The sequence below is a fragment of the Gorilla gorilla genome, chromosome 23, assembly GCF_029281585.2.
Source record: "Gorilla gorilla gorilla isolate KB3781 chromosome 23, NHGRI_mGorGor1-v2.1_pri, whole genome shotgun sequence".
Lineage (NCBI taxonomy): Eukaryota > Metazoa > Chordata > Mammalia > Primates > Hominidae > Gorilla > Gorilla gorilla.
In genome coordinates this window covers 35010123-35037868 of record NC_086018.1, presented here as the reverse complement: position 1 = coordinate 35037868, position 27746 = coordinate 35010123, and the positions used below count along the sequence as shown (strand labels likewise).

At 54.4% G+C, this 27746-nt stretch overlaps 2 protein-coding genes across 7 annotated transcripts; one reads left to right on the top strand and one right to left on the bottom strand.

Annotated features, from left to right (window-relative positions):
* Positions 1-8622: 8622 nt before the first annotated feature.
* MPST (mercaptopyruvate sulfurtransferase) lies at positions 8623-18814 on the bottom strand. 5 transcript variants are annotated; one of them, XM_063704910.1, is made up of 4 exons: positions 18683-18813; positions 14507-14682; positions 13624-14242; positions 8623-9222 (listed from the first exon to the last, which is right to left on the bottom strand). In XM_063704910.1, the coding sequence occupies exons 3-4, from the start codon at positions 14216-14218 to the stop codon at positions 8924-8926; spliced, it is 894 nt and encodes a 297-aa protein (XP_063560980.1). In that variant the 5' UTR covers positions 14219-14242; positions 14507-14682; positions 18683-18813; the 3' UTR covers positions 8623-8923. The 5 variants fall into 5 exon arrangements, with proteins under 5 accessions (XP_063560980.1, XP_063560981.1, XP_030861284.2 ...); XM_063704911.1 differs by lacking the exon at positions 18683-18813 and adding an exon at positions 18585-18676; XM_031005424.2 differs by lacking the exon at positions 14507-14682 and having other exon boundaries at positions 18683-18814.
* Positions 18746-27612, top strand: TST (thiosulfate sulfurtransferase). Of its 2 annotated transcripts, none has more exons than XM_055374559.1 (3): positions 18746-18874; positions 19705-20320; positions 27153-27612. In XM_055374559.1, exons 2-3 carry the CDS (start codon positions 19726-19728, stop codon positions 27449-27451), a joined length of 894 nt encoding a protein of 297 aa, XP_055230534.1. In that variant the 5' UTR covers positions 18746-18874; positions 19705-19725; the 3' UTR covers positions 27452-27612. The 2 variants fall into 2 exon arrangements, with proteins under 2 accessions (XP_055230534.1, XP_030861280.1); XM_031005420.3 differs by lacking the exon at positions 18746-18874 and adding an exon at positions 18976-19058.
* Positions 27613-27746: the final 134 nt, after the last annotated feature.

Genomic DNA, 27746 nt, shown 5'->3' with positions numbered 1-27746 from the left:
GTTCAAGCGATTCTCCTGCCTCAGCCTCCCAAGTAGCTGGGATTACAGGTGCGCGCCACCACGCCCGGCTAATTTTTGTGTTTTTAGTAGAGAGGGGGTTTCACTGTGTTGGCCAGGCTGGTCTCGAACTCCTGACCTCATGATCCACCTGCCTCGGCCTCCCAAAGTGCTGGGATTACAAGCGAGAGCCATCGCACCTGGCCAATAATTTATTTTTTTAAAACCAGTTATTTAGAAATCATGAATTCACAGCTTTCTCTAATTGCCTATTCTGCTATTTTATTTTTGGGTCTTTAATAAATATTTCTTATGGCCAATTTTTTTTTAAAGGCAGCAGAATCGGTTGGAACATAAATGATTGAGTGTGATGATAATTCAGAGCCCAGTTCCTGCAACTCCTGTTTGGACTCTGCTGTCCTCGAATGGCATGCAGGTGACTTAGTGTAATGATACTCAGCCTCACTTTCTATTGCAATCCGTTTCCCCAAAGCTGAATCTGCCAGCCAGCCTAACACGTTTGCACCTCCTGTGCAATGGCCAGGCCAGGACAGCTGCAGCCTCTGGGGCTTGCCCCCTCCTCCCTTGGCTCCTGGCGGCTTCCCACCCCACCCCTGCTCCCAGGCTCTGTCTCCCGTTCTCCTTCCTGTTTCCACCCTCCAGGGCTGCACTGGAAGGACCTCAGTTCCAAAACCTCTTTCTGTTCACCTCAGGTTGACCATCCTGCCCTATTTCCGACCCCAGGGGCCCAAGCCCCATGCCAGCGCCTCAGCTGACCATTGGCCGAACGCTGGCGAAGCCTCCATGTAGGGTCTTGTGGTCCTCCCTGCACAGTCACACGCGTCCCCTCACCACCTGGTTTCTCTTTTCCCCACTGCCTGCTTCAGCCTGGCTCTTGGCATGGCCCACACAATAGATAAGGAGGAAGAGGATAGCTTGGGAGGGTTTGGGAGGCTGATGTGCCAATCCAGGTGGGAGCTGGCAAGGCCAGAGCAGACACTTCAATGGGGCATGGCAAGGGTCATTGAGTGAAGATGGCAGAGGCTAGACATGAGTACAGGGCTGAGGAAGGGCAACCAGGCAGCCAGAAATGTCTCAGAGCCAGGGGCGTGGTGAACAAGCAGGTAACATGAGGATGGGCACACCGAAGGACCCATACCACCCTCGGCGGCTCTGCTCTGCTCTTACAGATGCTCCTCCTGGCCCGGAGCTCCCAGCCAGCCCACAGCGGCTCTTGTCTCTAGTGGTTTCTGCCTGTCCCTGCCCATCATGCATCTCTCCTACCTAGAATGATGCACAGCTCCTTATTCCCACTTCTGGAGCTGCATGTGTAGCTCCAGTCATTGGAAAAGCAAGCACAGCCTGGTACTGAATTTCTCCCCTAATTCGCTTTCTGCAGGTTACAGGAGGGGCATTTACCTGCCACTTTGCAGAAGGTGAGAAAGGCACCTCAAGAAAAGGAATCAGCTGAAGTGAATAAAATTCATATTCACATGCTTTCTTGTTTTTATTTGTTTATTTTTAGAGACAGGATCTTGCTGTGTTGCCCAGGCTAGAGTGCAGGGATGCAGTCATGGCTCACTGCAGCCTTGAACTTCTCCTGGGCTCAAGTGATCCTCCTGCTTCAGCCTCCTGAGTAGTTTGGACGACAGGTGCGCACCACCATGCCCAGCTAATCTATATTTTTGAAGAGATGGGGTCTTCACTTGTTGCCCAGGCTGATCTCAAATTCCTGGCCTCAAGCAATCCTCCTGCCCGGGACTCCCAAAGTGCTGTGATTACAAGCATGAGCCACCATGCCTGTCCTTGCTTTTACTTTGAAGTCAATCAGGCAGCATAAAAAAAAAAAAAAGTTCTGGAGAGGCCAGGCGCAGTGGCTCACACCTGTAATCCCAGCACTTTGGGAGGCTGAGGCAGGTGGATCACAAGGTCAAGAGATCGAGACCATCCTGGCCCACATGGTGAAACCCCGTCTCTACTGAAAATACAAAAATTAGCTGGGCGTAGTGGCAGGTGCCTGTGGTCCCAGCTACTCGGCAGGCTGAGGCAGGAGAATCACTTGAACCCGGGAGGTGGAGGTTGCAGTGAGCTGAGATTGTGCCACTACACTCCAGTCTGGTGACAGAGCTAGACTCCGTCTCAAAAAAAAAAAAAAAAAAAAAAAGTCCTGGAGAAACATATCAAAGAGCACACAGCTAGCCAGACAAGTAAACTAGCCTTTGGTTGCCCTGTTCCTCAGTTGTGTACAAAGGCGTGAACGTGCGTGTGTTTGTGTGCGTGTGCATACACAACACCTATGTGTTTTAAGGGGTGTATGACACCTTCCCACCCAGAGAGAAGCCTGCTCCCTCTTCTGTGATCCCCTCCCCAATTCTGTCTTGTAGTGGACAAAAGCCTTGTGGTCATTCTCTCCAGGATTCAGAGCCCAGCCCCAGATCTAACCTCTCCTGTCATCTTGGGCAAGTTGCTTGATTTTTTTTTTTTTTTTTTTTTTTTGAGGCAAAGTTGCCCAGGCTGGAGTGCAGTGGCGCGATCCCAGCTCACTGCAACCTCCGCCTCCTGGGTTCAAGTGATTCTCCTGCCTCAGCCTCCCAAATAGCTGGGATTACAGGCACCCACCACCACGTCCAGCTAATGTTTTGTATTTTTAGTAGAGACGGGGTTTCACTATGTTGGCCAGGCTGTCACGAACTCCTGACCTCAATCACCTGACTTATGGAGGATAATAACACCTGTTTCTCAGAGTGGTTAGAGTAAATGGAGGCAAAGCACTTAGCATCCTCTCTGGCACATGGAAACAGTAAACAGCAGGGGTTATTAAGGTGCCTCTCAGCCCTGAGAGTGTACTTGTGTAATATTAAACATTCATTGGCCCCTGCAGAGACAAAGGGAAAGCTTCCCTTTCTCCTCGTGAAGGCTTGCTGAAAATCAACAGACAAAAGGAAGATTAATTGGAGAAAAGGCAAAATTTATTTCAACGTGCAGAGCATGAGGGAATCACAGAAGTTACCCAATAACCCAGTGGGGTACAGGTGCATGCGCCCTTCTTCACGGGAGAAGGAGAGATGGGGGACACATGGCAATTTGAAGGACAGTCAATGGTTTTTAGGGGGGAAATGAATGAGTCCAGTGTCCAGATGATAATTAATAATTTCTTTGGACATTGAAAGGGAAAGAGAGCAGATGATGGTTTGGGATGAAGTTTATCTGGGCTGTAGGTGTGGTGTTTAATGTTCAGTCTCATATCCTCTGGGATATGAGTTTTAACCTCTAGCTAATGATATTCCAGGGAAGGTAATTGTGTTCCCCTTTGGCAGGTCCCGTTTCTAGGCAGATAAAGAAACTTCAGAGAACAGCATCATCCTGCACTTTGACAGAGACAGAGGATTCAGAGAAGGAGGCAGGGAGGTCAGATAGACCTTGAGGCTGCTTCATGTCAGAGCGCCATATTTTAGGGCAACGCTTTCTGAGCCCCAAAACCCCCATCCATGTCAGTTGCTGTGCTGGTACCAGGACAAGAAACACGAATAAGATACGTTACCCCTCAAGGGTTTACAGCCCAGCCAAGGGAGGCAGGCGGGGCAGGTGCAGAACAGGAGAGCAGTAACAGTAACAATACAACATGGTGGTCGGGCACAGTGGCTCAGGCCTGTAATCCCGGCACTTTGAGAGGCCAAGGCAGGCAGATCACTTGAGGTCAGGAGTTCGAGACCAGCCTGACCAACATGGTGAAACCCTGTCTCTACTAAAAATACAAACCTCAGCCAGGTGTGGTGGTGGGCACCTGTAATCCCAGCTACTCCAGAGGCTGAGGCACAAGAATCGCTTGAAACTGGGAGGTGGAGGTTGCAGTGAGCTGAGATCTTGCCATTGCACTCCAGCCTGGGTGACAGAGTGAGACTCCATCTTAAAACAAACAACAAACAAACAAGCCCGTGGATTTGGTGCTTATGAGGTCAGCTTCTGCTCTCAGTGCTATGTATGAATCAAATCACTTCATCCTCACAGCAATCCTATAAAGTGGATTATTGCCATGTCACAGATGAGGAAATCCAGGCCCCTCTGCCCACACTCACGGCCAGGGAGGTCAGGGTGCTCCGGAGGCTGCCCTTTGAGCCGTCCCCTGCTGCAGCTCTCCCTGGAGCAAGAGGGCACAGTCCAGGGAATTCATAAAAGGGACTGTGCGTGGGTGCGGAGGTGCCTCTCAGACCCAGAACCAGCCCCCCAACCCATGGCGGTTCTCTGTGTTTCCACTTCTCAGATACTCCTCGCCACACTGTTGCCAGGATCCATGTCTGTCCCTCCCCATGGGGCGAATGCCCCCTCTCAGGGCTGGTCTTTATCCTCCATGCCCCCAGATCCTGCCACAGGGCCTGTCCCTAGGAAGTACCCTGGAATGAATGGAGGAGACAGGCTGAGTGTTGGGTGTGGGCTGAGTGGAGGACTTGGACAAAGGCAATGGGAGTAGAGGTGGAGGTCTGACCGGCTATGGGTAAGTGGGACAGAGTCTCAGATCACTTGCTGCCAGGTCTGGGCCTGGGTGACCCACAAGTGGTGACCGTGCATGCTGAGACAGGGGACGCAGGTGGAGGAGCAGGGTTGGGGCTCGGAGGCCATGACTCAGGGATTTGAGTTCAGGAGGAATCGAGTTGCGGGAGGCCCCGATTCCAGAGTCACTGGCTCAGCACAGTCGTTGAAACCATCCGAATGGCGGCATTATCTAGAGAGCGGGCCAGCCTCGAAGCAGGCCGAGGGAGACTCCAGAGAACACAGACGGGAAACCAGAAGGGCAGTCAGCTAGGATTCAGTATCGAGGATCTGAAGACCTCAAAGTCCTGACAGTTGAGGGGCAAGGAGCCCCTGCAGGTATCGCTGTGCAATCAAGTGATCAAGGGATCAAACAAAGCCCCCAGAAGTTCAGGCAAGATCAGCCTACCAAGTTCCACCCCTACTAGGTTAATAGGCAAAAAATTTAGGTGCTTAAAATAACACTTCCCGTTAACCTGAATATTTCAACATTTCATCTTCCCCCAAGTGATTCATCCTCCATGAGTTAAGGATAATAAAGCTCCATTGTGCTTATATAGCTGAGGTTATTCCAGTAGGTGTGACACCTGACTTCATTTTGAGCCTTACCTGATGTGACATCACACCCACACTGGGCATGGCAGAACTGAGTTTGCTCCCATTTTTCAGATGAGAAGACTGAGGCCCCAACAGGAAGGCTCTGGAACGCAGACCTTCTGGGGCCTGGTGCAAAGCTGATTCCACAGCACCAGGACCAGATCGCTGCATGGATCCATATTCAGCCCACTGTGTGGATGGGGGCTTTGATCTCTGGAGGCAATGACCCAGGAAGTGGAAAACATTCCAGGGCAGCTGGTTAGGCAAGGTTGGGAAACGCATTTCCAGCTGTTCCTGACACAGAGGGGGCGCCAAGCAAATATTTGCCAGGTGGATAAAAATTTCATCATTCTTGTTGCTCAGTGTTGCAAGTTCCTGCCTCGAACACACAGGGTGGGTGGGGCGGGCCCTGGCAGAGGCCAGGATGCTGCAGTGAGTGGTTAATTATTCCAAGAGTTCAGGCTTGCAGGAGGCGGGACGGAGCTGGGGGGAGGGTGTGTGTCTAGTTCATTCCTAACAAACTCCTGCAAAGTTAAACTGAAGCTCTGTAGTCCTAGAAAGGTGCGGCTAGATCGCCCACCTCTAGGCAGGTCACCTCCGAGCCTGTCCAGACCCAAGGAGGACCTTCCCAGGAGAAAAAAGCCCGGGCTGGAATCAGCCTTGGTTTCCTTGCTGCAGGTTGGACTAGGGTAGGGGAAGGGCGCCTAACCCAAACCCATTGGTTAAATTCCACTGCTCAAGGTTTCCCTGTGGAGCTGAGAAACACGTGGCCATCTTCCCTGAGCTTCTCATGCGTTTCTGTTCTCACCTTGATCCTGGAATCTGGAAAACCATGGCAGGCAAGATCCGCTGGAGAAACTCCTCCCCTGGAGAATTCTAACTCCAGTTAGGTTCCTCTGGCAAACTAGCTGTGTGCCCTGAGGCAAATCACTGAACCTCTCTGAGCTTGTTTTCCCACCTGTAAAATCAGTCTGTTGTGAAATAGATCATTTCACAGCACCCCCTTCTCTCTGGAAATGTACTCTAAAAGACTAGTTTCTCCTCCCTAGTTTGGAAGCTTTGAGAGGGCTGGGACACAATTCTATTTGTCACTCTCTGTCCTCCAATGCCGGAAGTGCAGAAGGCACTTAACATGCTGAATAAGTAAAACTCCTTTAAAACTAATGGGAAGAAACACTTGGTGTTTACTCTAAACCAAGCAAAACAGTTTCTGTGGATTATCTCATGTAATCCTCATACTGCTCAGGAAGGTATTTCTTTTTCTGAGATACGATCTCGCTCTGTTTCCCAGGCTGGAGTGCAGTGGTGTAATCACAGCTCACTGCAGCCTTGACCTCCCAGGCTCAAGCGATCTTCCCACTTCAGCCTCCCAAGTAGCTGTGACTACAGGCACATGCCACTCTGCCCGGCTCATCTTTTTTCTTATTTTTGCATACAGATGAGGTCTCACTATGTTGTCCAGGCTGGTCTTGAACTCCTGAGTTCAAGTGATCCTCCCACCTATGCCTCCCAAAGTGTTGAGGTTACAGGCGTGAGCCACCGTGCTGGCCATGAAGGTACTATTTTGCCTGTTTTAAAGGTGAAGAAACGGGTCTGGGCGCTGTGGCTCACGCCTGTAATCCCGACACTTTGGGAGGCCGAGGAAGGTGGATCACGAGGTCAGGAGTTTGAGACCAGCCTGGCCAACATGGTGAAACCCTGTCTCTACTAAAAATACAAAAATTAGCCAGGCGTGGTGGTGAGTGCCTGTAATCCCAGCTACTCGGGAGGCTGAGGTAGGAGAATCGCTTGAACCCGCGAGGCAGAGGTTTCAGGGAGCTGAGATCGTGCCATTGCACTCCAGCCTGCGCAACAGAGCAAGACTCTTATCTCGGGGTGGGGGGGAAAAAAGAAACGGAAGCCTGCAGAGGCTGGGCAGCATGTTCGAGGTCAGGCTGCCTTGTGTGGAGTGGTTGGGACCGGAAGCTGGATCAGAACCTCACGTTTGCAGACAAACTTGTCTCCTCAAAGGGGCAGACCCATTCCAGGAAGCTTGTCTGAGACCGGCCACAAAGGGGGGAGTGTCTAAACTGCTTCACTTCCACTTCTGGGAGAAGGTGCTTATGATGGGGAGTCGGGGAGCCCCTCCATGTTGGGGTTCCCTGTCTACACTGTTCCTGACTGCAGTGGTCAATTGTGTTATTTGCCCCTAGGGCAGTGGTTCTTGACTGGGGGTGATTTTTGCCCCCCAGGGGACATCAGGCCACATCTGGAGACTTTCAGTTGTCATAACTGGGCAGTGTTACTGGCATCTAGTGGGCAGAGGCCAGAAACGCGGCCAAGCATCCCCCAGCACACAGGACGGCCCCCATGACAAGGAATCATTCAGTGTAAATGTCAGCAGCGCTGAGGCTGAGAACCCCCGTTGTGGAAAACGGGGACTCTGCAGTGGACTCTTGGAAGGGCTCTCATCTGAGTTTCTTCTTCAGAAGTACACGATTCCCATGTTTTAGGGGAGGAAACTGAGGCTCCAAGAGGTTAGGAGTTACTTTAGAGCTCTTACTTGGAAAACCAAGATTCTAGGCTGTGTTGATTTCTCCTGTCCCTGCGGACTTGGGAAATGACTCAGCATCAGGGGGAAGTTGAGGGGATACAGTCAGGTGAAAAGAGGAATAAACTGAGTCAGGGAATCTGGATCTGGCCCTGGCTCTTCATAAATTCAGTGTGGCCTTGGTAAGTCACTGCCCCTTTCTGGTCTTGTTTCCAAAGGAAGGGCCCATAAGATAACTTTGAGCTCTCCCCAGTACCGCCTGGCAGGACACTGCCCCTGCGCTGCTGAGATGGTGCCTGAGGGCTGGAAAGATGGGGAGGGGCGATCCAGGTCGTGATGGGCAGGGGGGAGTTTGGGGCCTTCTCAGACACCTACGTCCACCTCTGCACAAAGGATAAATCCCGGGCAAGGAGGATGGAACCCCTACCCTTGGGAAATGGGGAGAGATGTTCTCTTTGAGCAGAAAGAATCAAACTCCCTGGGTCCACCCACTCCGGGAATTCCACAGACCAGCCCCCAAGTGTGAGCTTCCAGAGTTTAGAGCCAGGTTCTCCTCCAATTCAGCCCAGCTTAGCCCTTCCCTAGAACATCCCAGCTGGGCTGGGACATTCCTCCTTGGCATGGCACAGGCTTCTGTTAAGCTCTGGCCCCATCTTCTTCTGGAAATGAGATGTACTATTTACCTGCTAGAAGGGCAGGTGGTGGGAGAGTAGCTTTGGGTGGGACCACAGACATGTCACAGCAAAATTCACCTTAAATAGCCCAGATGCCAGAAGGGAGAATGCCCAGGATTATGGGGTGAGGGACAGCTTGCTAGGGGCTAGCCCGGTCACAGAAGTGGGGAGCTCTGGGGCCCCAGCACTGCCTGGAAGGCATCTCCAAGACCCTCAGGCTCCCCAGAGTGACCTTTGCTGGGCATGACAGAACCCCTGGCTCCTTAGGAAAACCGAGGCAGGCCCAGAGCTACAAGATTTAGCACTTGGTTATTTTATTTCCTCAAAAATAAAACAGAAAGGAGGTGGGGCCCCAGCTCAGCATCAGGTGGGCAGCTCGCAGTTGTGGCCTCCCTCCTCCAGGGCTCGCCTCCGCCTTTCCTCCCGCCCCTACTGGCAGCCAACAAGTCAACGGAATTCCTGGCCTTTGAGATGTCACCCCAAATGCCACCTGAGTTGAGTGAAGAAACACTCTCTTGGTGAAAGCAGAAGCGGAGCTACCAGGCCAGGCGTTGCTGGTGGCCGGCATCACCTGAGCTCGCCTGTGTCCTGCCCAGCTTCAGTGGGTCTTCCCCCGACCCTCTGAGATGACATCCTCGGGCCGGGCGCGCATGTACCACTCCACCCAGGAGCCATCGTAGATGGGCACGTCTGGCTTGCCGCAGAGGTAGGCCCCTAGTGCCACGTGGCAGGCCGTGACACCAGAGCCACATGTGGCCACCAGTGGCTTAGACAGGTCCACTTTCTTCTCCTGGAACAGATGGCGGATCTCCTCAGGGCTCTTCTCCAGCCCCTCCTGGGTCAGGAAGTCTGTGAAGGGGATGTTCACGGTACCCGGGATGTGGCCAGGTTCAATGCCTACAGCAGGGGAGCAGGGAGGAGGGGACAAATAGAAGGATGCTATGAATGGTACCTCGTATTTGTGGTGCTCGAGATATTGAGAGCATCCCATGCAAGCACGGTGCTAAATCCTTTATATCCACCATCTCATTTAATTCTCACAACCATAAAACTTGAGCACTGTTTAGAGCAGCCCCCATTTTATACCTGGTGATGCTGAGGTTAAGTACCACCTAAGGCTAATGCATCTAGCAAATTGCTGACTGAACTTTGAACCTAAGAACTGGGCCCCAAGGTTTCCTGACTACGCACCCTAGGGACAGCAAAGCAATAAACAAGACCCCTGCCTAGCTAGAACGTGCAGTACCTGCAGGCAAGGAGCTTTAATCTGGCAGGGAAGACAGGCAACTGAATAATTACAAGCATAATGGGTGTTCCAAAAGCGCCCTACTGGGTGGCCTGGGGCATGTAAAAAAAAATAACGCCAGTAACAGCAATAGCTGATATTATTATTACTGAGACAGGGTCTCATTCTGTTGCCCAGGCTGAAGTGCAGTGGCATGATCATGGCTCACTGCAGCCTCAACCTCCTGGGCTCAAGCAATCCTCCTGCCTCAGCTTCCCCCCGAGGGGCTGGGACTACTACAGGCACATGCCACCATGCTCAGCTAATTTGTTTTTTTTTTCTTTTTTTTTTTTTTTTGAGATGGAGTTTTGCTCTTGTTGCCCAGGCTGGAGTGCAGTGGCATGATCTTGGCTTACTGCAACCTCCATCTCCTGGGTTCAAGTGATTCTCCTGCCTCAGCCTCCTGAGTAGCTGGGATTACAGGCACCCATCACACCTGGCTAATTTTTGTATTTTTAGTAGAGACGGGGTTTCACCATATTGGCCAGGGTGGTCTCGAACTCCTGACCTCAGATGATCCACCTGCCTTGGCCTCCCAAAGTGCTGGGATTACAGGTGTGAACCACCACGCCTGGCCTAATTTGGTTTTTATAGACATGGGGTCTCAGTATGTGGCTCAGGATGGTCTTGAATTCCTGGCCTCAAGTAATCCTTCTGCCTCGGCCTCCCAAAGTGCTGGGAATATAGGAGTAAGCCACCTTGCCTGGCCAATAGCTGATGTTATTGAATGCTTACTTTCTGCCAGGCACTGTTTGGAGACGGTCAGCTATAGTTTCTCCTTTAATCCACCCCAAAATTCTCTGGGAAAGAAATTATTATCCTCTCTTTTGTAAAGATGAAGAGAATGAAGTACAAAGACTAGCTTGTGCAAGCTAGCAGAGGGCAGGGAGGAGTAAACCCAGGCAAGTCTATGCTTCCCACCGTCACGCCACACTGGCTGGGGGCTCAGTGGGGGGAGGAAGTTTCTCTGAGAATGCCCCAAAGGATGAGTAGGATTCAGTCACATAAAGGGGTCTGGGTGGATGGAGGCCTAGAGCATCCCAGGCAGAGGGAATCTGAGAGGCGAGGGAACCACCTGTTGCTCGGAGGGGTTAAAGGTCATTGTCCCGAAAGCCCAGACAGTGAGGAGCCAGAGGCCCAAAGGGGAAGCTGAAGGGGATGGGAACGCCTTAGCAGGCCTGGAGTAAGACTTGGGGGCTTTGACCTGACTGCAGGGGGAACTCAGGCTTCTGTGTTTACTTTTTTACTGTTACTTTTAATTTTTCTATTGAGAAGGGGCTTGCCATCATGTCCAGGATGGTCTTGAACTCCTGGGCTCAAGGGATCCTCCCACCTCAGCCTTCCAAAGTGTGAGGATTATAGGTAGGAGTTACCTTGCCCAACCTAGATTTCCATTTTTAAACGATCATTTTGATTGTAGCAGAAAGAATGGGATGGGAAAGGCCCACACCTCTGCAGACTCCCAGGGTGTCTTTTGTTTTCACTGCCCCACCTTGAGGCAGGGGTTACTAACATTCCCATTTTCATGCAGGACTGGGATTTGCAACAAAATAAACCTTCACAACTAATGCTTGGGCTGGGCACGGTGGCTCACGCCTGTAATCCCAGTACTCTGGGAGGTCGAGGGGGGCAGATTACCTGAGGTTGGGAGTTCGAGACCAGCCTGACCAACATGGAGAAACCCCGTCTCTACTAATAATACAAACATTAGCCAGGCGTGGTGGCACATGCCTGTAATCCCAGCTACTCGGGAGGCTAAGGCAGGAGAATCACTTGAACCCGGGAGGCGGAGGTTGTGGTGAGCCGAGACTGCGCCACTGTACTCCAGCTGGGAAACAAGAGCAAAACTCCGTCTCAAAACAATAACAACAACAACAGAAACAAACACAAACAAAAAACCCCCCAAAAACTAATGATTCAAATCTGAGCCATTCAGACTGTTGTCCAGCTTCTGCCTTGGTTTCCCTCCGCAGTGGAGTGACACCCCCACAGGAGCTGCTGACCCATGTATCGGTGTCTATTCTCAGACCCTGGCATAGAGACAGCACTCCCGAGTCTGTGGAGAGGCTGGAATGGGTCATGCATCCCACTTAACAGACACAGAAACCGGGCTTGGTCAGATATCACATAGAGACCAGCCCAGAGCAAGGAGGAGGAACAAACTCTCAACCCAGGGTGGTGACTGTAAAGGGAGGGCCATCCCTACACCTTTAATCCCACCAAGCAAAGCATGTTTCCCCTGCCTGCTGGACTGGTGTGGCACATCACGGGAGCACTTGGCCAGGCCTCAGGCTGTGGAGTGGGAATGATGACGACAGTGACATTCATCACTGATCCAGCTGCACTGAGCTTAGTTTGTTTTGACAACAAGCCTGCTAGGCGTGTATCACCTCCCATTCTATAGATGAGCGAGTGCAACTGAAATAAGTGTCAGGCACAAGTGTGCAGCACACTTGTGCATGAAAACCCGGAGCTGAGTGCTTTACACACTTGCTCTCCTTGCCCCTATCATGTCTTTATGCTGTGTTACTGCTCCCATTCTACATAGGCAGAAGCTGCGATTCGGAGACATTAGATGGCCCGTCGTGTGTCACGAAGCCCATGTAAATGTGGCAGGGATCTGAACCCCAGTCTGGCACCACCAGCTAGCTCCCCTATGTTGCTCATCCCCCTGGGGCTGAGATGGAGAACCCAACAGGATCAAGGTGGTGCTCTCATTAGGCTGAACCACATGAAACTGACACCTGTGTAGGTTCAAAAATGGTTGGATATCAGCTGTTTCCTATGGTTCCGGTAACACCAACATTGCTTTGCAGGATCCCATGCAACAGGGACCTTCTGTATTCACCAAACCTCTCTGGAACATCAACTCTGTGCCAGGTACTGAGCTAATCTTCGGGATGCATTAAGAGCAGGGACAGTCCCTGCCCTCAGGCCATCCAAAACAATGCTGGCCCATGGTGAGCCCAAGCGGCTCCAAACCCAATCTGTAGCCATGGGAATGCTCTTCAGAGAGCTCTCTAGGGGCAATGGTCAGTTTCTTGCACTCTTGAAGGCACAAGAGAAAGGGCTGGGGAGTTCCTGGTTGCTCACGGCTGTTAAGTGCGCAGGCTGCCGAGTCTGAATCCCGGCTGGGTTGTTTCTTGAGACCTTGGGCCAGGCTCCATTTCCTCCTCTGTGCAATGACAGTATCTACTTACACGGGATGTTTGAAAGACTCACACCAGCGTGACCACCGACCAGCCTGCTTTGTGGGGACTCCTCCTCGCATTATACAGAGCTTACCCACAGGCTTCTTGCCTGAGGAAATCCAGCCCACAGGCAGAAGGCTCTGCCCTACCCACTTCTGTTTAAGCCCCCTTCCACCCTCAGTTCTCCAAGCTTTGGCCCCTGGGAGAGACTTTCCTTTTATGCAGCCCCCGACTCTGCCTTCATTCCACCATCCTCAGGGGCATGGGTAGCCCTGATCAGGACCATCCCTCTGGGTTTTTCTCTCATACTGGGGCCTGCCTCCCAACATTCCACAGTGACCCCCCCACACCTCTAGTGTTGGACTGAGAGCTGTTTGGCCAACCAGAGTTCCCAATGAGCTAGGGAGAGTCACTGCCCAAAGCACAGGAGGGGAAGGGCCGGTATTATTGTTCTGCTTAACAAACAAAGTCACCGAGGCAAGTGGAAGTCAAATCTCCTTCCCCACCTCATGCAGTGGCCTTTAAAGGCAAGGTCAGGCTGAGCGGGAAGGGTCACCTGAGCCCAGGAGGTTGAGGCTGCAGTGAGCCATGATTGTGCCACTGCACTCCAGCCTGGGCGGTAGAGCCAGACCCTGTGAAAAGAAGGCAAGGGTAGGGAAAAAGGGGAAAGGAGGGAAGGGAAAGGGAAGGAAAGGAAAGAAAAAAGGAAAGGAAATGAAAGCAAGATAAATTAAAAAAATAAAAGAAGGTCAAGTCCAGGGCACTGCTCAGGGCGTAGAGGCCGCGCCCCCGACGACCTCCTGCCCCCTTCCCCCGCGTTACCGTCTCGGGGCTCGGGCTCGGTGCCGCGGAACCTGCCAGTGGCTCGGGAGTCCACCACCTGGAAGCGCCGGGATTCCAGGTTCTCCTTGATGTCCTCGTAGGTCTTGATGAAGGCGGGGTCGAGCTGAGCGCGGAACTCGGCGGGAGCAGGTTGGCTCTTGCCGGAGCTGAGCGGGAGGTTCTGGCGCAGCCAGTGGCGGAGGCCGCCGTCAAGCAGTGACACGGCGCGGTGGCCGAAGGCGCGGAACATCCACCAGACGCGCGGGGCGGAGTAGAGGCCCTGGTCGCTGGCGTCGTAGATCACGACGTGGGTGGCCGCGCCCACGCCCAGGCGGCCTGCGTACTCCGCGAAATCCTCGGCGCCGGGCAGCATGTGGTCGTAGGGCGAGGTGCGGTCGCTGCACTGGTCGATGTCGAAGAAGGCGGCGCCTGGGATGTGGCGCTCCTCGAACTCGCGTCGCGCGTCGCGCCCCAGCTTCGGCAGGTACCAGGAGGCGTCCAGCAGCTGCAGGGGCTGCCCAGCGCGCGGGGCCCGCAGCGCCTCGGCCACCCATTGCGCCGACACCAGCGCGCGGAAGAGCTGCGGCGAAGCCATGGCGGCTACACTCGGGCTGCGGGCCTGGGCGACAGGGAGGATGTCAGGAGGGAAGCAGGGAGAGGCCGCTGTTGGGGCTAGGGCTGGGGCTGGAGCATGGGCGAGGGCCAGCGGGGGAGGTGGGGCCCGTGCAGGGCAGAGTCCAGGGAACGCAGAAGCCAGTGGTGGTGAACCCGGGCACAAAGGTGGGTAGCCACGGGCCTCCCTCTGCCAGGCCTCATATAAACACAAGCTCCGAGTGACCCAATGACCATGACCTCCCGGAGAGCCCCAGGCCGCGCCCCTCACCTCCACTTGCTGGGCAGGAGGGCGGGTGGAGGTATCCTAGGGCAAGGCCCTGCTGGCTTCAAGGCACAAACAGGGGCAAAGTCTCCACCCCTCCCTAAGATGCAGCTCGGCTTTATTTGCAACCAAGTCCCAGACGGAAGTCATTAATTCACTCATCAAGCATTTATATTGGCGACCTAATAGGAACAGTAGCTGAAATTTACTGAGTCCTTGCTTAGTACCACTGAATCCTAACAATATCCTAGAACAATGCCTGACACAGTAGACGCTCCAGTATGTGTTGAATGAGTGATCTTAAGAGGCTTGGTATATTATTGTCACCGTTTCAAGGAGGACACTCAGGCTCACGGAAGTGCACTAACCTGGCCTGGTGCGGTGGCTCACGCCTGTAATCCCAGCACTTTGGGAGGCCCAGGCGGGTGGATCACCTGAGGTCAGAAGTTTGAGACCAGTCTGGCCAACATGGTGAAACCCCGTCTCTACTAAAAATACAAAAAATTAGCCGGGCTTAGTGGCGGGCACCTGTAATCCCAGCTACTCGGGAGGCTGAGGCAGGAGAACTGCTTGAACCCAGGAGGTGGAGGTTGCAGTGAGCCGAGATCGTGCCATTGCAATCCAGCCTGGGGGACAAGAGCAAAACTCTGTCTCAAAAACAAAAAACAAACAGGAAAAAGTGCACTAACCTGACCTGGCGGTGCCAGGCTTCTCACTAGGCAGTCGGTCTGGCACCAGAATCCGGACTTCTCAGCCATACACTCTGTGCAGGCTCCGGGAGTCTGGCGAGGCCAGGTTTTGCCTGTCCAGCCTGGGCTCTCTCTGGCCCTTCTGGCGGCAGCAACAGTGACTTCGCACCTCCCTCCCTCTCCTCTCCATCTTTCCTGCATACCAGAGATAGTGCACCAGCTCGCCAGCCCACTATGCCAGGCCAGCCCACAGCCTTCCTGGGTGTAAACTTCCCAAACACTTTAAGCCCTTTGTGCTGGGAAGCCACCGTTGTGCAGGTGAGAGGAAAGGGCCCCTTCTGCCAGGCAGAGGCTGAACCCCCACCAGGGCACATGGCTGGGTGTGTGGAGTATGGGCTGCAGGTCAGCCCTCACTTATACCCTGTGCGAGGCCCAACCTTGACACCCATTGCATGCAGTCCTGCCAGCGAAATGAAGGGGGCAGGTAGAGAACAACATCTGTGGACCGAGTGCCTCTGTGGGCCAGGTCACATGCTAGGCACCGCAGCCTTGGGTGGGTATTAGGATGCCTGCTTTATGAATGAGGCCACTGGCAATTAGAAGAATAAGTGCCTTGCCTGTGGTCACAGGAGGCAGCCTCAGGATTTGCAGCCAGAATTTGACCCCTCAGGCTGGACTTCCCCTGCCCCAGGTACCATGATGACCAGGGCCTAATGAGTTCTAGGGTGACACCTTGTGCCCACCCCCACAGTCTGGCCGCAGCTGGCTTTTAGGAACCTACTTCACCCATGCGGTCAGGCCTTGTGCCGGACACCGAGGCACTCTTGCCTTTGCCAAGCCCTGGGGGAAACGTCAGGCTGCAGGCAAGAGACAGTGAAATTGAGGATAGTTTAGAATTCAGTGTTGAGCACAGAGGGCCCCTATGTTTGCCTGGGGTGGCAGCAGAAAAGGTGGGAATGCTTCCTGGAGTAGGAGGAAGTCCAGACTAATCTGACTTTTCCAGGGGCCCAGGAAGCCTCAGCACGGTCTTTAGGGTAGGGAGGCTGCCAAGGGGTGTTTGGCTAAGGGGCGATCCCCATTAGCTGCGTTACAGCACAGCTAGGGGGCGCTGTGCTGGCAGATGCTGCAGGTTCCTTCCTGAGGAACCCTACTGTGGGAACCACAGCAGCCCCTGTGCACCCCCCAACACTGTCCCCTATTCTTGAGGATCCTTGTTTCCCTCACCCAATCATCCATTTACAGTAGAAAGAGCCCTGGTTTAGGAGCCAGAGAGCCCCCAAAATCAATGTAAACCCCACTCCACTGCTTAACTGGTTGTGTGATGTGGGTGTGTAGGGTCTCTGGGTGGTTTCTGTTCCTTATAATGGAGCTTCCCACCTCCACCTCTTAGAGCCAAGATTAAACAATAAATGTAGAGGGGCAACCACCATGCATTACATCTGGCTGGTTTTAATAATCATTAAAAACGGTTTAGGTCGGGCGTGGTGGCTCACACCTGCAATCCCAGCACTTCGGGAGGCCAAGGCGGGCGGATAACGAGGTCAAGAGTTCAAGACCAGCCTGACTAACATGGTGAAACCTCATCTCTACTAAAAATACAAAAATTAGCTGGGCATGGTGGCATGAGCCTGTAGTCCCAGCTACCCGGGAGGCTGAGGCAGGAGAATCGCTTGAACCTGGGAGGCAGAGGTTACAGTGAGCCGAGATCGCGCCACTGCACTCCAGCCTGGGCAACAGAGTGAGACTCCATCTCAAAATAATAATAATAATATAATAATAATAATAATTAATAATAATAATATTGCATTATTTCTTCCATTACTCTCATTGGTGGCCCTGGAACTGCCAGCAGCAAATCTAAAATCTTAGAATTTCAGGGCTTGGTGGGACTTCAGAGATCTGAGGTCACCCTGCCCCAGTCTCCCTGCTTGATTGGCACTTCTCACAAAGGTCTGTGGGCCATAAAGGAGGGTGTGAAGGCAGGCTGTGGGTGTCAGGGAGGGGTAGAAACCAGGTGCCTGTGTGATTCAGAAGCCGGGATCACTGTAGGTGGGGGTGCCCTAGGAGTGGAGGACCCCAGGACGTAACCGCCCCAGGCTCATGTCAGAAGGGTACACAGCTGCACTGAAGCAAGCGTGAGCCGCAGGCTGGATCCAGGGTACCCCTTGAGGAGCAGAGCTTGGGCGCTCCTCTTGGACCTCCCCAGCCTGGCCCCTCCTGCCCACCCCCTCCCCCAACCACCAGACACTAGGCTTTGAGGATTGCTGTGAGCATTTTAGAACAAAACCTTTTTTTAAAAAGAGGGATGAGGCCAGGGATGGTGGCTCATGCCTGTAATCTCAGCACTTTGGGAGGCTGAGATGGGCAGATCACTTGAGCCCAGGAGTTCAAGACCAGCCTGGACAACATGGCGAAACCCCATCCCTACCAAAAATTTAAAAATTAGCTGGGAATGGTGGCACATGCCTGTGGTCCCACCTACTTGGGAGGCTAAGGTGGGAGGATCGCTTGAGCCTGGGAGGCGGAGGTTGCAGTGAGCTGAGATGGCGCCACTGCACTCCAGTGTGGGCCACAGAACCACAGCCTGTCTCAAAAAACAAAACAAAACAAAAGGTCGGGGTTGGGAAACAGGGAAAGCTTCCAGGCTAGCCTCTGCAAAAGCTAGGGAGGGGCAATGGTGTCCCCCAGTTTGCAAGAGCCCATGGCGAGCTTTTCAGGAATTTTGCCAACTGGTTGTTAAATACAGCTATTATTAAAACTTGAATTACATCAACTTATGATTAAACGGGCTAAGTTAAAAACAGGCAATTTTTTAAAAAGCATGAGCCTTCAGGGAAGAGCCAGGTAAACAAAGGCAGCTGGTACCACGTGGGCTTCAGACCAGGGATCAGGCCTGGCCTCAACTCTGGGTGTGTCCTCCAGCAACTCGCTCTGCCGCTCTCTCCTGTCTTAGTAAGTTTCTGGCCTACTCCTCAGGGTTATTGTGGGAACTAAGTCACACCACGGGAGTACCCAGCAAAGTGCCACACCAAGCAGGGCTGGACAATGTTAGTTCCTTTCACTCACTAACAAGTTATTGGCTAGTGTCTCTTCCTGGGGTCTCTGGGTCAGGGGGTCTCGTCTCCCTGTCCTCCTCTCTCTCTCCCGCCCTCTCTGGTGCCACCAGGTCACCCACTTCCACCCAAGGCTCCCCACCCGCCACTCGCCACGACCCCACCCGGCAGGCCGCCCCAAGCGGACAGTCACCCTTAGTGCCAACGTAGCGGCGCGCCTTCTCTCCTAGACTAAGCCCCCTCTTCCGCCCAGGTCCCGCGCGGGAGCCCCGCGCCGAAGCACCCCCAAAGAGCCACTCCCTCCCCCTCCAGAAAGGCAAGCTGCCACGCCGCGGCAGTTACCCGGGTCTCGGACTCCCGGCTTCCTGGCTCCGCCATGGCCCCCGCGGCGCGGCGCCCCCTCCCCGCGCCCGCAGCTGTCCCCTCCTCCCGCCACCAACCTGCAGCGGGCCAAAGGGAGGAGACTCCGGCACAGCCCACCGCCGCGGCCACTCGGAGCCGCTGCTGCCCGCGCCTTCCACCGGCCGGGCCGTGGGGGTACGCCCGCTCCGCCCAGCCCAGGCTCGCGCGGCCCCCGCGCCACCCGGCGTCCCCCTCAGACCCCCGCCGGTCCCGGAGGCCCCGCGCGCGAGGTTGGCAGGTGCCGGGCGCGAAGCGGCGGCGCGGGGGAGGCGCGGGATGGCGGCGGGCGGCGCAGGGTCCCCCCTCTGGCGGTGGCGCGATGGTGCGCGCCGCCTGGGGAGCTGAGGCCGGGGGTTTGAACCGGCCAACTTCTTCAGCCGGCCGGGGCGAGCGCCAGCGCGGCGTCCGGGGCGAGTGAGTGCGGGGCGGGGGCAGCGGCCGGGCGCCTGGGCCGCCGGCCGGGCCACCTGCTGCCCGGGGAAGGATAGCGTTGCGAGAGTGGGACGGGGTGCCCCGGGAACCCCTGAACCACCTAGGGCAGAGGGCAGCGAGCTGCGGGCCGGACTCGGGCACTCTGGAGGCGGGCGAGCTCGGGCTGCCTGGGGAGGCCGCAGGCGATGGCGTGTGCGCGGCCCGCGGAGCTTCCTAGCCGTGCGCCCACCCCCTCTGCCTTGGAAGGAAAGGGGATTCTAAGCCCAAGATGCCATCGCACCCCATCCCGGGCATCTTTTCACTGCTCTTTCCTGGCGGGATCGAGTACTGTAACTTCTAGGAGCCAGATCCCCGCCCCAGGAAGCGCCCCTACTTGGAGTCCTCGGAAACTCTTGCCCCACCCGCTTCTGCGCTGGGCCCCCGGGCCGGCTGGGAGGGGCGGGGCCGGCTTTCCAGAGGGAATCTGCAAACTTATCCCGCTGCACGCCCCAGCCCCGCTGGCTTGCTGTAAACAAGGAACCCGGGGGAGAGCGGAGGGAGAAAGAGCTTCTCCCAGGCCTCACCCTACTGCACACACCGACTTCCTTCCTCACGCCTGTCTCTCTTTCCTGGTTCCCACCCGTGCCAGGTGACACGCAGAGCTGAAGCCATGGTTCATCAGGTGCTCTACCGGGCGCTGGTCTCCACCAAGTGGCTGGCGGAGTCCATCAGGACTGGCAAGCTGGGGCCCGGCCTGCGGGTGCTGGACGCGTCCTGGTACTCACCAGGCACCCGAGAGGCCCGCAAGGAGTACCTCGAGCGCCACGTACCCGGCGCCTCTTTCTTTGACATAGAAGAGTGCCGGGACACGGCGTCGCCCTACGAGATGATGCTGCCCAGCGAGGCTGGCTTCGCCGAGTATGTGGGCCGCCTGGGCATCAGCAACCACACGCACGTGGTGGTGTATGATGGTGACCACCTGGGCAGCTTCTATGCTCCCCGGGTCTGGTGGATGTTCCGTGTGTTTGGCCACCGCACCGTATCAGTGCTCAATGGTGGCTTCCGGAACTGGCTGAAGGAGGGCCACCCGGTGACATCCGAGCCCTCACGCCCAGAACCGGCCGTCTTCAAAGCCACACTGGACCGCTCCCTGCTCAAGACCTACGAGCAGGTGCTGGAGAACCTTGAATCTAAGAGGTTCCAGCTGGTGGATTCACGGTCTCAAGGGCGGTTCCTGGGCACCGAGCCGGAGCCGGATGCAGTAGGTAGGTGTCCCAGTGCTGGGTGGTCCCTGGGGAGTATTGCCCCATGGAAGGATAGGGAGTAAGGATGACTGGGACCCTCTCCAGGGTCCGTCCCATGCCTTCAATCCTCCCATGTAGGCCTCAGTCTTTCCATGGATAAAACCAGAAGGTGGAGACAAACCTAAAGGCTTTTTCAGCTTGGATGCACAAGGACCCAAGAATGTGTCCTCATAGCCATGTGCTAAGAAGCCACCTAGTATCTGTGTGAGCAGAAGTCACTGGTGACATGTCCACCACCTCCACTCCCAGGCACCAGCTGCCCCACGTGTACTAGGATATACCTAAGGGTGTCATGCCCCTGAGCCAGCGTTTGCATTGCTGTACAGAAACCTCCCACGGACACATCCAGCTTCTCCAGGCCTCTCTCGTCCTGCAGAAACCCTTATAGACATCAACAGTGTCCCTCCCCCCAGGATCCCCCTCTCCCCAAATCTAGCTCTCCTGGGGCCCCTGCCTGCTGTTTGCAAAGGCCGTCTGTTCCATAACCTTTCCAGGCAGCTGCAGCCCGTCGGCAGAGCTGTAACAGCAGCTGCCATTTCATGCCAGACACTTGGCACCGCATTATCTCAGCGAACAAAGCTCAATGCCCCTGTTTTGGCAGCGGGGGGTGGGGGGACTGAGATGCCAGGACATAAAGTGGTGGAAGGCAGGATTCGAATCCAATGCTGCCTTGTTTCAAACCAGGGCTATATAAACCAGGACACACCCAATGCTGCCCTACCCCTACTTCCCAGGGCCAGGAGGGAGTCCCCTCTGCTAGTTGCCCCAGGAAGGCGACTCAGAAGTTCCCCTCCTGTGGAAGGGAAGGCCAGGTGGATTGGATACTGCTTGAGGGTTGGGGAGAGCCTCAGGAGAGGAAATGCTGAGTTCTAGAACCTCCTAGCCAGACCGAACCTCGGAGGTCTTCCCTTTTCTAGAGGCAGGACTGCCGTCTCGCTGCCATCACTCCTGCTGAGTGCCCTCCAGTCCCTGCCTGGCCATTTCCAGGAGCAGGGCCCTCTCTTGTCTCTGGGCACCTCCTTGGTGGCTCTTTCCTCAGTCAGAGCTCCTTCTCTACAGAATCTAACTCGTGTGCAACATTTTGCCTGACTTGTTGAAAAACATCTCTTCCTGTCTGTACCTCCTACAGAGAGAATGCTGGGAAAACTATTCTGCACACTCTTAGAGCTGGAGGGCCTGAACGGTGACCTCACCTGACAGAGGGGAGACTGAGGTGCACAGAGGCAGGGGCCAAGGCCGCATAGCTAGTTAGTGACAGAGCCAGGACAGCAGGGTCTCTGCCCTTTCCAGCGCAGCTTTTTCCAGGCCCCATATTTTTCTTGCCTGCTTGCTCTCTGAAGGTCTGGAGTTGAAGATTCAAGTTCATTTGGCACCTCCCAGAGAATCCTGGCTGGGAACGCCTGCAGCCCTCTCCTGGCCTTGGTTCAAGATGCCTCTTCTCCTTGGGATTTAAGCTGTCATGGGGGAGGATCAGTGGAATTGGTTCTCTTGCTGCTTCCCAGCCTGCCCTGAAGCAACCTAAGAAATAAGTGGAAGGGACAGCTTGGAGGTGCCAGGCCCAATGTCCTCACCCATTTTACAGATGAGGAAACTGAGGCTCAGAGGAGGAGAATGGCCTGCAGTGGGTAATGCCTCCTGAAGGCCCCGGATGCTGAAGTTCCTCCTCTGTAATCGTCTTCACACCTCCTTCAGTTTCCCTCAGGAGCATCAGGGAACATGGATTCTCATTTCAGCTCAGCCACTCCTCCTTGGAGTGACCTCAGTCCAGTTGCTTGGCCTCTCTGGGTTTCCTTATCATAAAATGAGAAGAGTCACGCCAGCCCTACCCACATGAGTATGCATTTGTTTAAATGTAGCAGTGGCGGCCGGGTGTGGTGGCTCACGCCTGTAATCCCAGCACCTTGGGAGACCGAGGTGGGCGGATCACGAGGTCGGGAGTTCGAGACCAGCCTGACCAACATGGTGAAACCCCGTCTCTACTAAAATGAAAAAAAAATTAGCCAGGCGTGGTGGTGCGTGCCTGTAATCCTAGCTACTTGGGAGGCTGGGGCAGGAGAATCGCTTGAACCCAGGAGGTGGAGGTTGCAGTGAGCCAAGATCGTGCCACTGCGCTCCAGCCTGGGCAACAGAACAAGACTCTGTCTCAAAAAAAAAAAAAAAAAAAAAAAAAAAGTAGCAGTGGCTGGAAAGGGATTTCGAGAAGGGTAAGGAACGATACAAATCCTGGAGGGTGTGGCACTTCCCCCCCCAACCCCCTCCTCCAAGAGGCTTTGCTGGCCTCCCATACAAGATATTTTGGGGACACAAAGGCACATGAGGCTCTGCCAAGTTTATGGTTCCCAGCTTGGTGTGGGATCAGGGAGGCACCCTGTAGGTTCAGCGGTCCAGATGTAACACACAGGGGCATGGGGGTGGCAGACCTGGGGGTCAGGCATTGGCCCTGATCATCTCTGGAAGGAATGACCCTAAATGGAGTGGGAAGCAGAGCTTAGACACCTGGCGGCCACTTCCTGCTCACCTTAGGCAAGCGCCTTCCTCTTTGGCTGTGGTTTTGTGCCTCCACAAGCCCTTAGTCCTGGAGTCAGCCAGATCTGAGGTTCCATCCAGGTGTGATACTGATGCTTGGCCTCAGGCTAGTGCCTTCACCGCTAACTGTTGTTCGTGAAAGGAGCACTGCTCACCTGAGAGGGGGGCTGGAGGAAGTGAGAGAGGCAGAGTAGAAGTTTATCCAGCCCAGTTTCCTTATCGACTTAATTTTCTTTGCCTCCCTTCTTGGAGGGAGTGAGGGTGAAGAAGGGAGGAGGGTATCGACCTGCTAATGAGCACTTTTATTTACAGAACGCTTTTTATATAGTCTCTTCTGGACACCTACAGCAGCCCTGCAAGGGGAGGCAGGCAGGGGTAGGTAGGCTGGGTCCCGCTTTGTGGGTGGGGACAAGGAAAGGGCTTCTCTGTTAAGGCAAAGTGGCTGAGACTTGACCCCAGGTCGGCAGGCTTCAAGTTGGGGCTGTTTCACAAGGCTACTGCTGTGGGTGGGGTGAGCTGTAAGCAAACCCAGGGGCTGAGGGAAAGGTCACGGCTCCATGGTGTGGCTCCCGGGCTGCTGTATGGGACTGAAAATCCACTCTGCCTATCTCTCCCTCCCAGGGCTGGGAGCTTGGCTGAGGGAGGAGGGAAGGTGCGGGGCTGCCTCTTCCTGGCCAGGGTTAAGGGGTTGCCTTCTGGGGCTGCCTGCTCTGGATTCCTTAGTGAAAGGAGAAAGGGCCAGACAGCTTTTCCTGGCCTTAAAAATCCACACCTACCAGTGGCCTGAGGGATGTTAACTCTAGTAGTTGAGCACAAGAGGTCATCTCATCCATTCCCCAGCCTCAGCCTCCTTTTCCAGGGAGGCTCAGGGTGGTCAAAGAACACAGGCGTTGGGGGCAGACCAATCAGACTTCACTTACCTTTGCTGTGTGTCCTGAGGCAAGCGACATCACCTCTCTGAGCCTGGGCTCCCCAGCAATGCTGAGAGAATAATCTCCCCTGCTTTGTGAGGATTGAGGAGGATAAAATTCTTGAGAGCACCTGCTGTCAAGTGCCTGGTGCCGCGGGTTATGGGAATGGGGGCATGCCTGCTGGGGGCAGGGAGAGCCAGAAGCCTTCAGCTAGACTTGGGAAGAGAAGCATGGGAGCCTCCGCTTTCTGGCCCAACGTGCCTTTCCACCAACTGGCTGTTCTTTTTTTTTTTTTTTTTTTTTTTTGAGACGGAGTCTCGCTCTGTCACCCAGGCTGGAGTGCAGTGGTGCGATCTTGGCTCACTTTAAGCTCCGCCTCCCGGGTTCACGCCATTCTCCTGCCTCAGCCTCCCGAGTAGCTGGGACTACAGGTGCCCACCACCACACCTGGCTGATTTTTTTTTTTTTTTGTATTTTTAGTAGAGACGGGGTTTCACCGTGTTAGCCAGGATGGTCTCGATCTCCTGACCTCGTGATCCGCCCACCTCGGCCTCCCAAAGTACTGGGATTACAGGCGTGAGCCACTGCGCCCAGCCAAACTGGCTGTTCTTGAAAGTTCTCTGGCCCAGGTTCATCTCAGCCCTTCCCACAGTTCATTTAAATGCCCCAGACAGGCCCTGAGCTCCCCTCGCTTCACCCCGTCCAGCTGGTCCAGTGTGGGAGGCCCGCTGTACAGAAACTCCCTGACTTCATCTTTACTCAGAAGGGGTGCCCTTTATGTAATAAGAAGAACACAGTGGGGCTGTGTCATCAGGGATGGGGACAACAAAACAACACAGGATTCAACCCGTTGTGCTTTCAAATGCACTTCAATCCAGCCCACTGTGGAAACATTTTAAAGCTGGGTTTCTTGGGAAAGAATGCCCTCGATGCCAGCTGATCCATTGTTCCTCGTTGGTAGGGTGGGCACACATCTTAGATTCAAGTTTCAGGCAAAGCAGGTGAAACACAACAGGAAGAAATTGCTCTAATTTTATACGTTATATGCAATCAAACTTTCTTTTTTAATTCATTATTATTATATTTTTGAGACAGAGTCTTGCTCTATCACCCAGGCTGGAGTGGCATGATCACAGCTCACTGCAGCCTCCTGGGCTCAAGTGATCCTCCTACCTCAGCCTGTCAAGTAGCTGGGACTACAGGTGCATGCCACCACGCCTGGCTCACTTTTTTTTTTTTTTTTTCTGTAGAGATGGGGCCTTGCTATGTTACCCAACTCCTGGGCTCAAGCAATCCTTCCATCTGGGCCTCCCAAAGTGCTGGGATTACAGATGTAAGCCACCATGCCTGGCCTTTCTACTTTATTTTCAGGCTATTCAAGTGAAGCAGTGGGAGTGGAGAAGGAAGAAAGAAATCTGTAACTGGTGATCAGTTGATTGTAAACACCACTGCCAATCAAACTCGACTTGTACTAATAGATTTTGGAATCCTCTTTGGCCCCGGGGTGAAAGGACCAGGACATAGCTGGCGTGATGATGTACCGAATCGTGTGCCTGCCAGGGTCACTGGGTGCTTTTAGCTGCAGTAGTTAGACTTCCCCACACACCTGTGAGGTGGGTGAGGTTTACTTTTTTTTTTTTTTTTTGAGATGGAGTCTCGCTTCTTGCTGCCTAGGCTGCAGTGCAATGGGGTGATCTCGGCTCACTGCAACGTCTGCCTCACAGGTTCAAGCGTTTCTACTCCCTCAGCCTCCCGAGTAGCTGGGATTACAGGTGCATGCCACCATACCCAGCTAATTTTTTATATCTTTAGTAGAGACGGGGTTTCACCATGTTGACCAGGCTGGTCTTGAACTGACCTTGTGATCCACCCACCTCAGCCTCCCAAAGTGCTGGGACTACAGGCATGAGCCACTGCATCTGGCCTAGGTGGGGTTTTGTCCCTGTTCTGCAGGAGGGAGACTGAGGCTCAGAGGTTCAGGGCCTGCTTGGCTGTAACCAGCCCCAGTATGTGCCTTGGCCACACTAGTCAGATCCTTCCCCTCCCACTCCTGCCACCCTGCTCCTGCTGTGTCCCATAATCCAGGTTGAATGGGGGTGGGGATTTGGGGAGCAAGGAGGGCTCAAAGAGATGGAGATAGGCCTGTGTCAGGCCAAAGTGCAGGTTGGGCACTGGGAGTGGGGCCAACCATAGAGCCCCCACCTCTGCCAGGGTGTGGGCTGCTCGAGGAAGACAGGAGTGGCCTGGGGCATGCGTGAGATTGGCCTGTGGCCTCACCCTGTGGGTGGCACCAGCTCTGGCCATGGCCTTCCCCTTTGCCCCAATTCCTGGCTCTTCTGAAGCCAGATTTGGCCGAGGGCCCTCACTGGGTACTGAGACAGTTCCAGAAAGGACTCTAGAGCCAGCCGAGTCCCTCCACTCTGCTTCCATCCAAGTTCTTGGAGGGGACCAAAAAGGCCCACACTGTCCCTATTCTCCCCCTACACCCTCCATAGGTGGTGAAGTGGCTGGGGGCGCAGCATGGCAGGGTGGGTGGGCCAGCCTCCAAAGCCAGCGCTTTCCTTGTGCCACCCGCTTCGTGCAGCAGCCAATACGCAGTGGATACTCTCCATTTTTCATATGGAGAAACTGAGGCTGAGAGAGCTGACATAACTTGCTCCAGTGGGATTTGACCTCACGTCTGACACCAGGTCACTTGCTCTTTCTGCAACTGTGTGCTTAACAGAAAACCAGAGGCCCCGATGTAATCCTGGGTCTGCCTTCATCTTTCTGTGTGGCCTTACGTGAGCCGTGTTGTTTTGCCAAGCCTCAGCGGATTCATCTGTAAAATGGGGACATATCTGATTAGTTATGTGGTTATCTGTTTAGCATCTGCCTTTCTTGTTAGACTGGAATCTCCCAGAGGGCCTGGCTGTGTCTCTGCCTTTCACCGCTGTGTTCTCAGCACATAGCATTTGCAATAAGTTGTCCCATTTGCTCTTCTCAACATGGCTGTGAGATAGGTATGTACCACTGAGCCCATTTTACAGATGAGAAAACTGAGGTTCAGAGAAGTGAAATGATTTGCCCAAGGTAAAGGTTAGTGGAGCTGACTCATGCCGCTGTCCTCTCAAGCAGGTGTGATTCTGGGCATCTCTACTTCAAGACAGGTGTTAGGAGAGGAGTTGCAGACATCTTAAGTCATGAGAAATGATAGTAGGTGGGGCTGGGAATAAATTGAGCTCCAAGCAGAGCAAAGATGTTATTTTTATTTGCAAAGCTATCTATCCTTCCAGCTACAGCTGATGGAATCCTCTGGGCCCCATTAGTCCCCACCCCTCATACATCCCCTAAGCTGTGTCCTCTGCCCTGCCCAGGACTGGACTCGGGCCATATCCGTGGTGCCATCAACATGCCTTTCATGGACTTCCTGACTGAGGATGGCTTCGAGAAGGGCCCAGAAGAGCTCCGTGCTCTGTTCCAGACCAAGAAGGTGGATCTCTCGCAGCCTCTCATTGCCACGTGCCGCAAGGGAGTCACCGCCTGCCATGTGGCCTTGGCTGCCTACCTCTGCGGCAAGCCTGATGTGGCCGTGTACGATGGCTCCTGGTCCGAGTGGTTTCGCCGGGCCCCCCCAGAGAGCCTTGTGTCCCAGGGAAAGTCTGAGAAGGCCTGAGCCGTGACCTCTCCTGCTTACTGTAACTGCAGCCGGTTTAGTGACCCCATGACTTACAGCTGGTCTTACCTCTTAGGTGAAGGAGATGACATGTTTTTAGAATTGCTGTGCAAGGCTCACCCTCTCTCTGTCAACACTGGAATAAACTTTGCCTTTTCTGAGTAGTGTGTTTGCCTGCCTCTCTCTGGGTTCCATCCTTGCCCCCAAACTTCCATCTCTTTCAAACTCTGGAGACTCCACCAAGGACAGAGACCACCATAGCCCCTCTGGCTGGGGAAGCCATACCGAGGACACC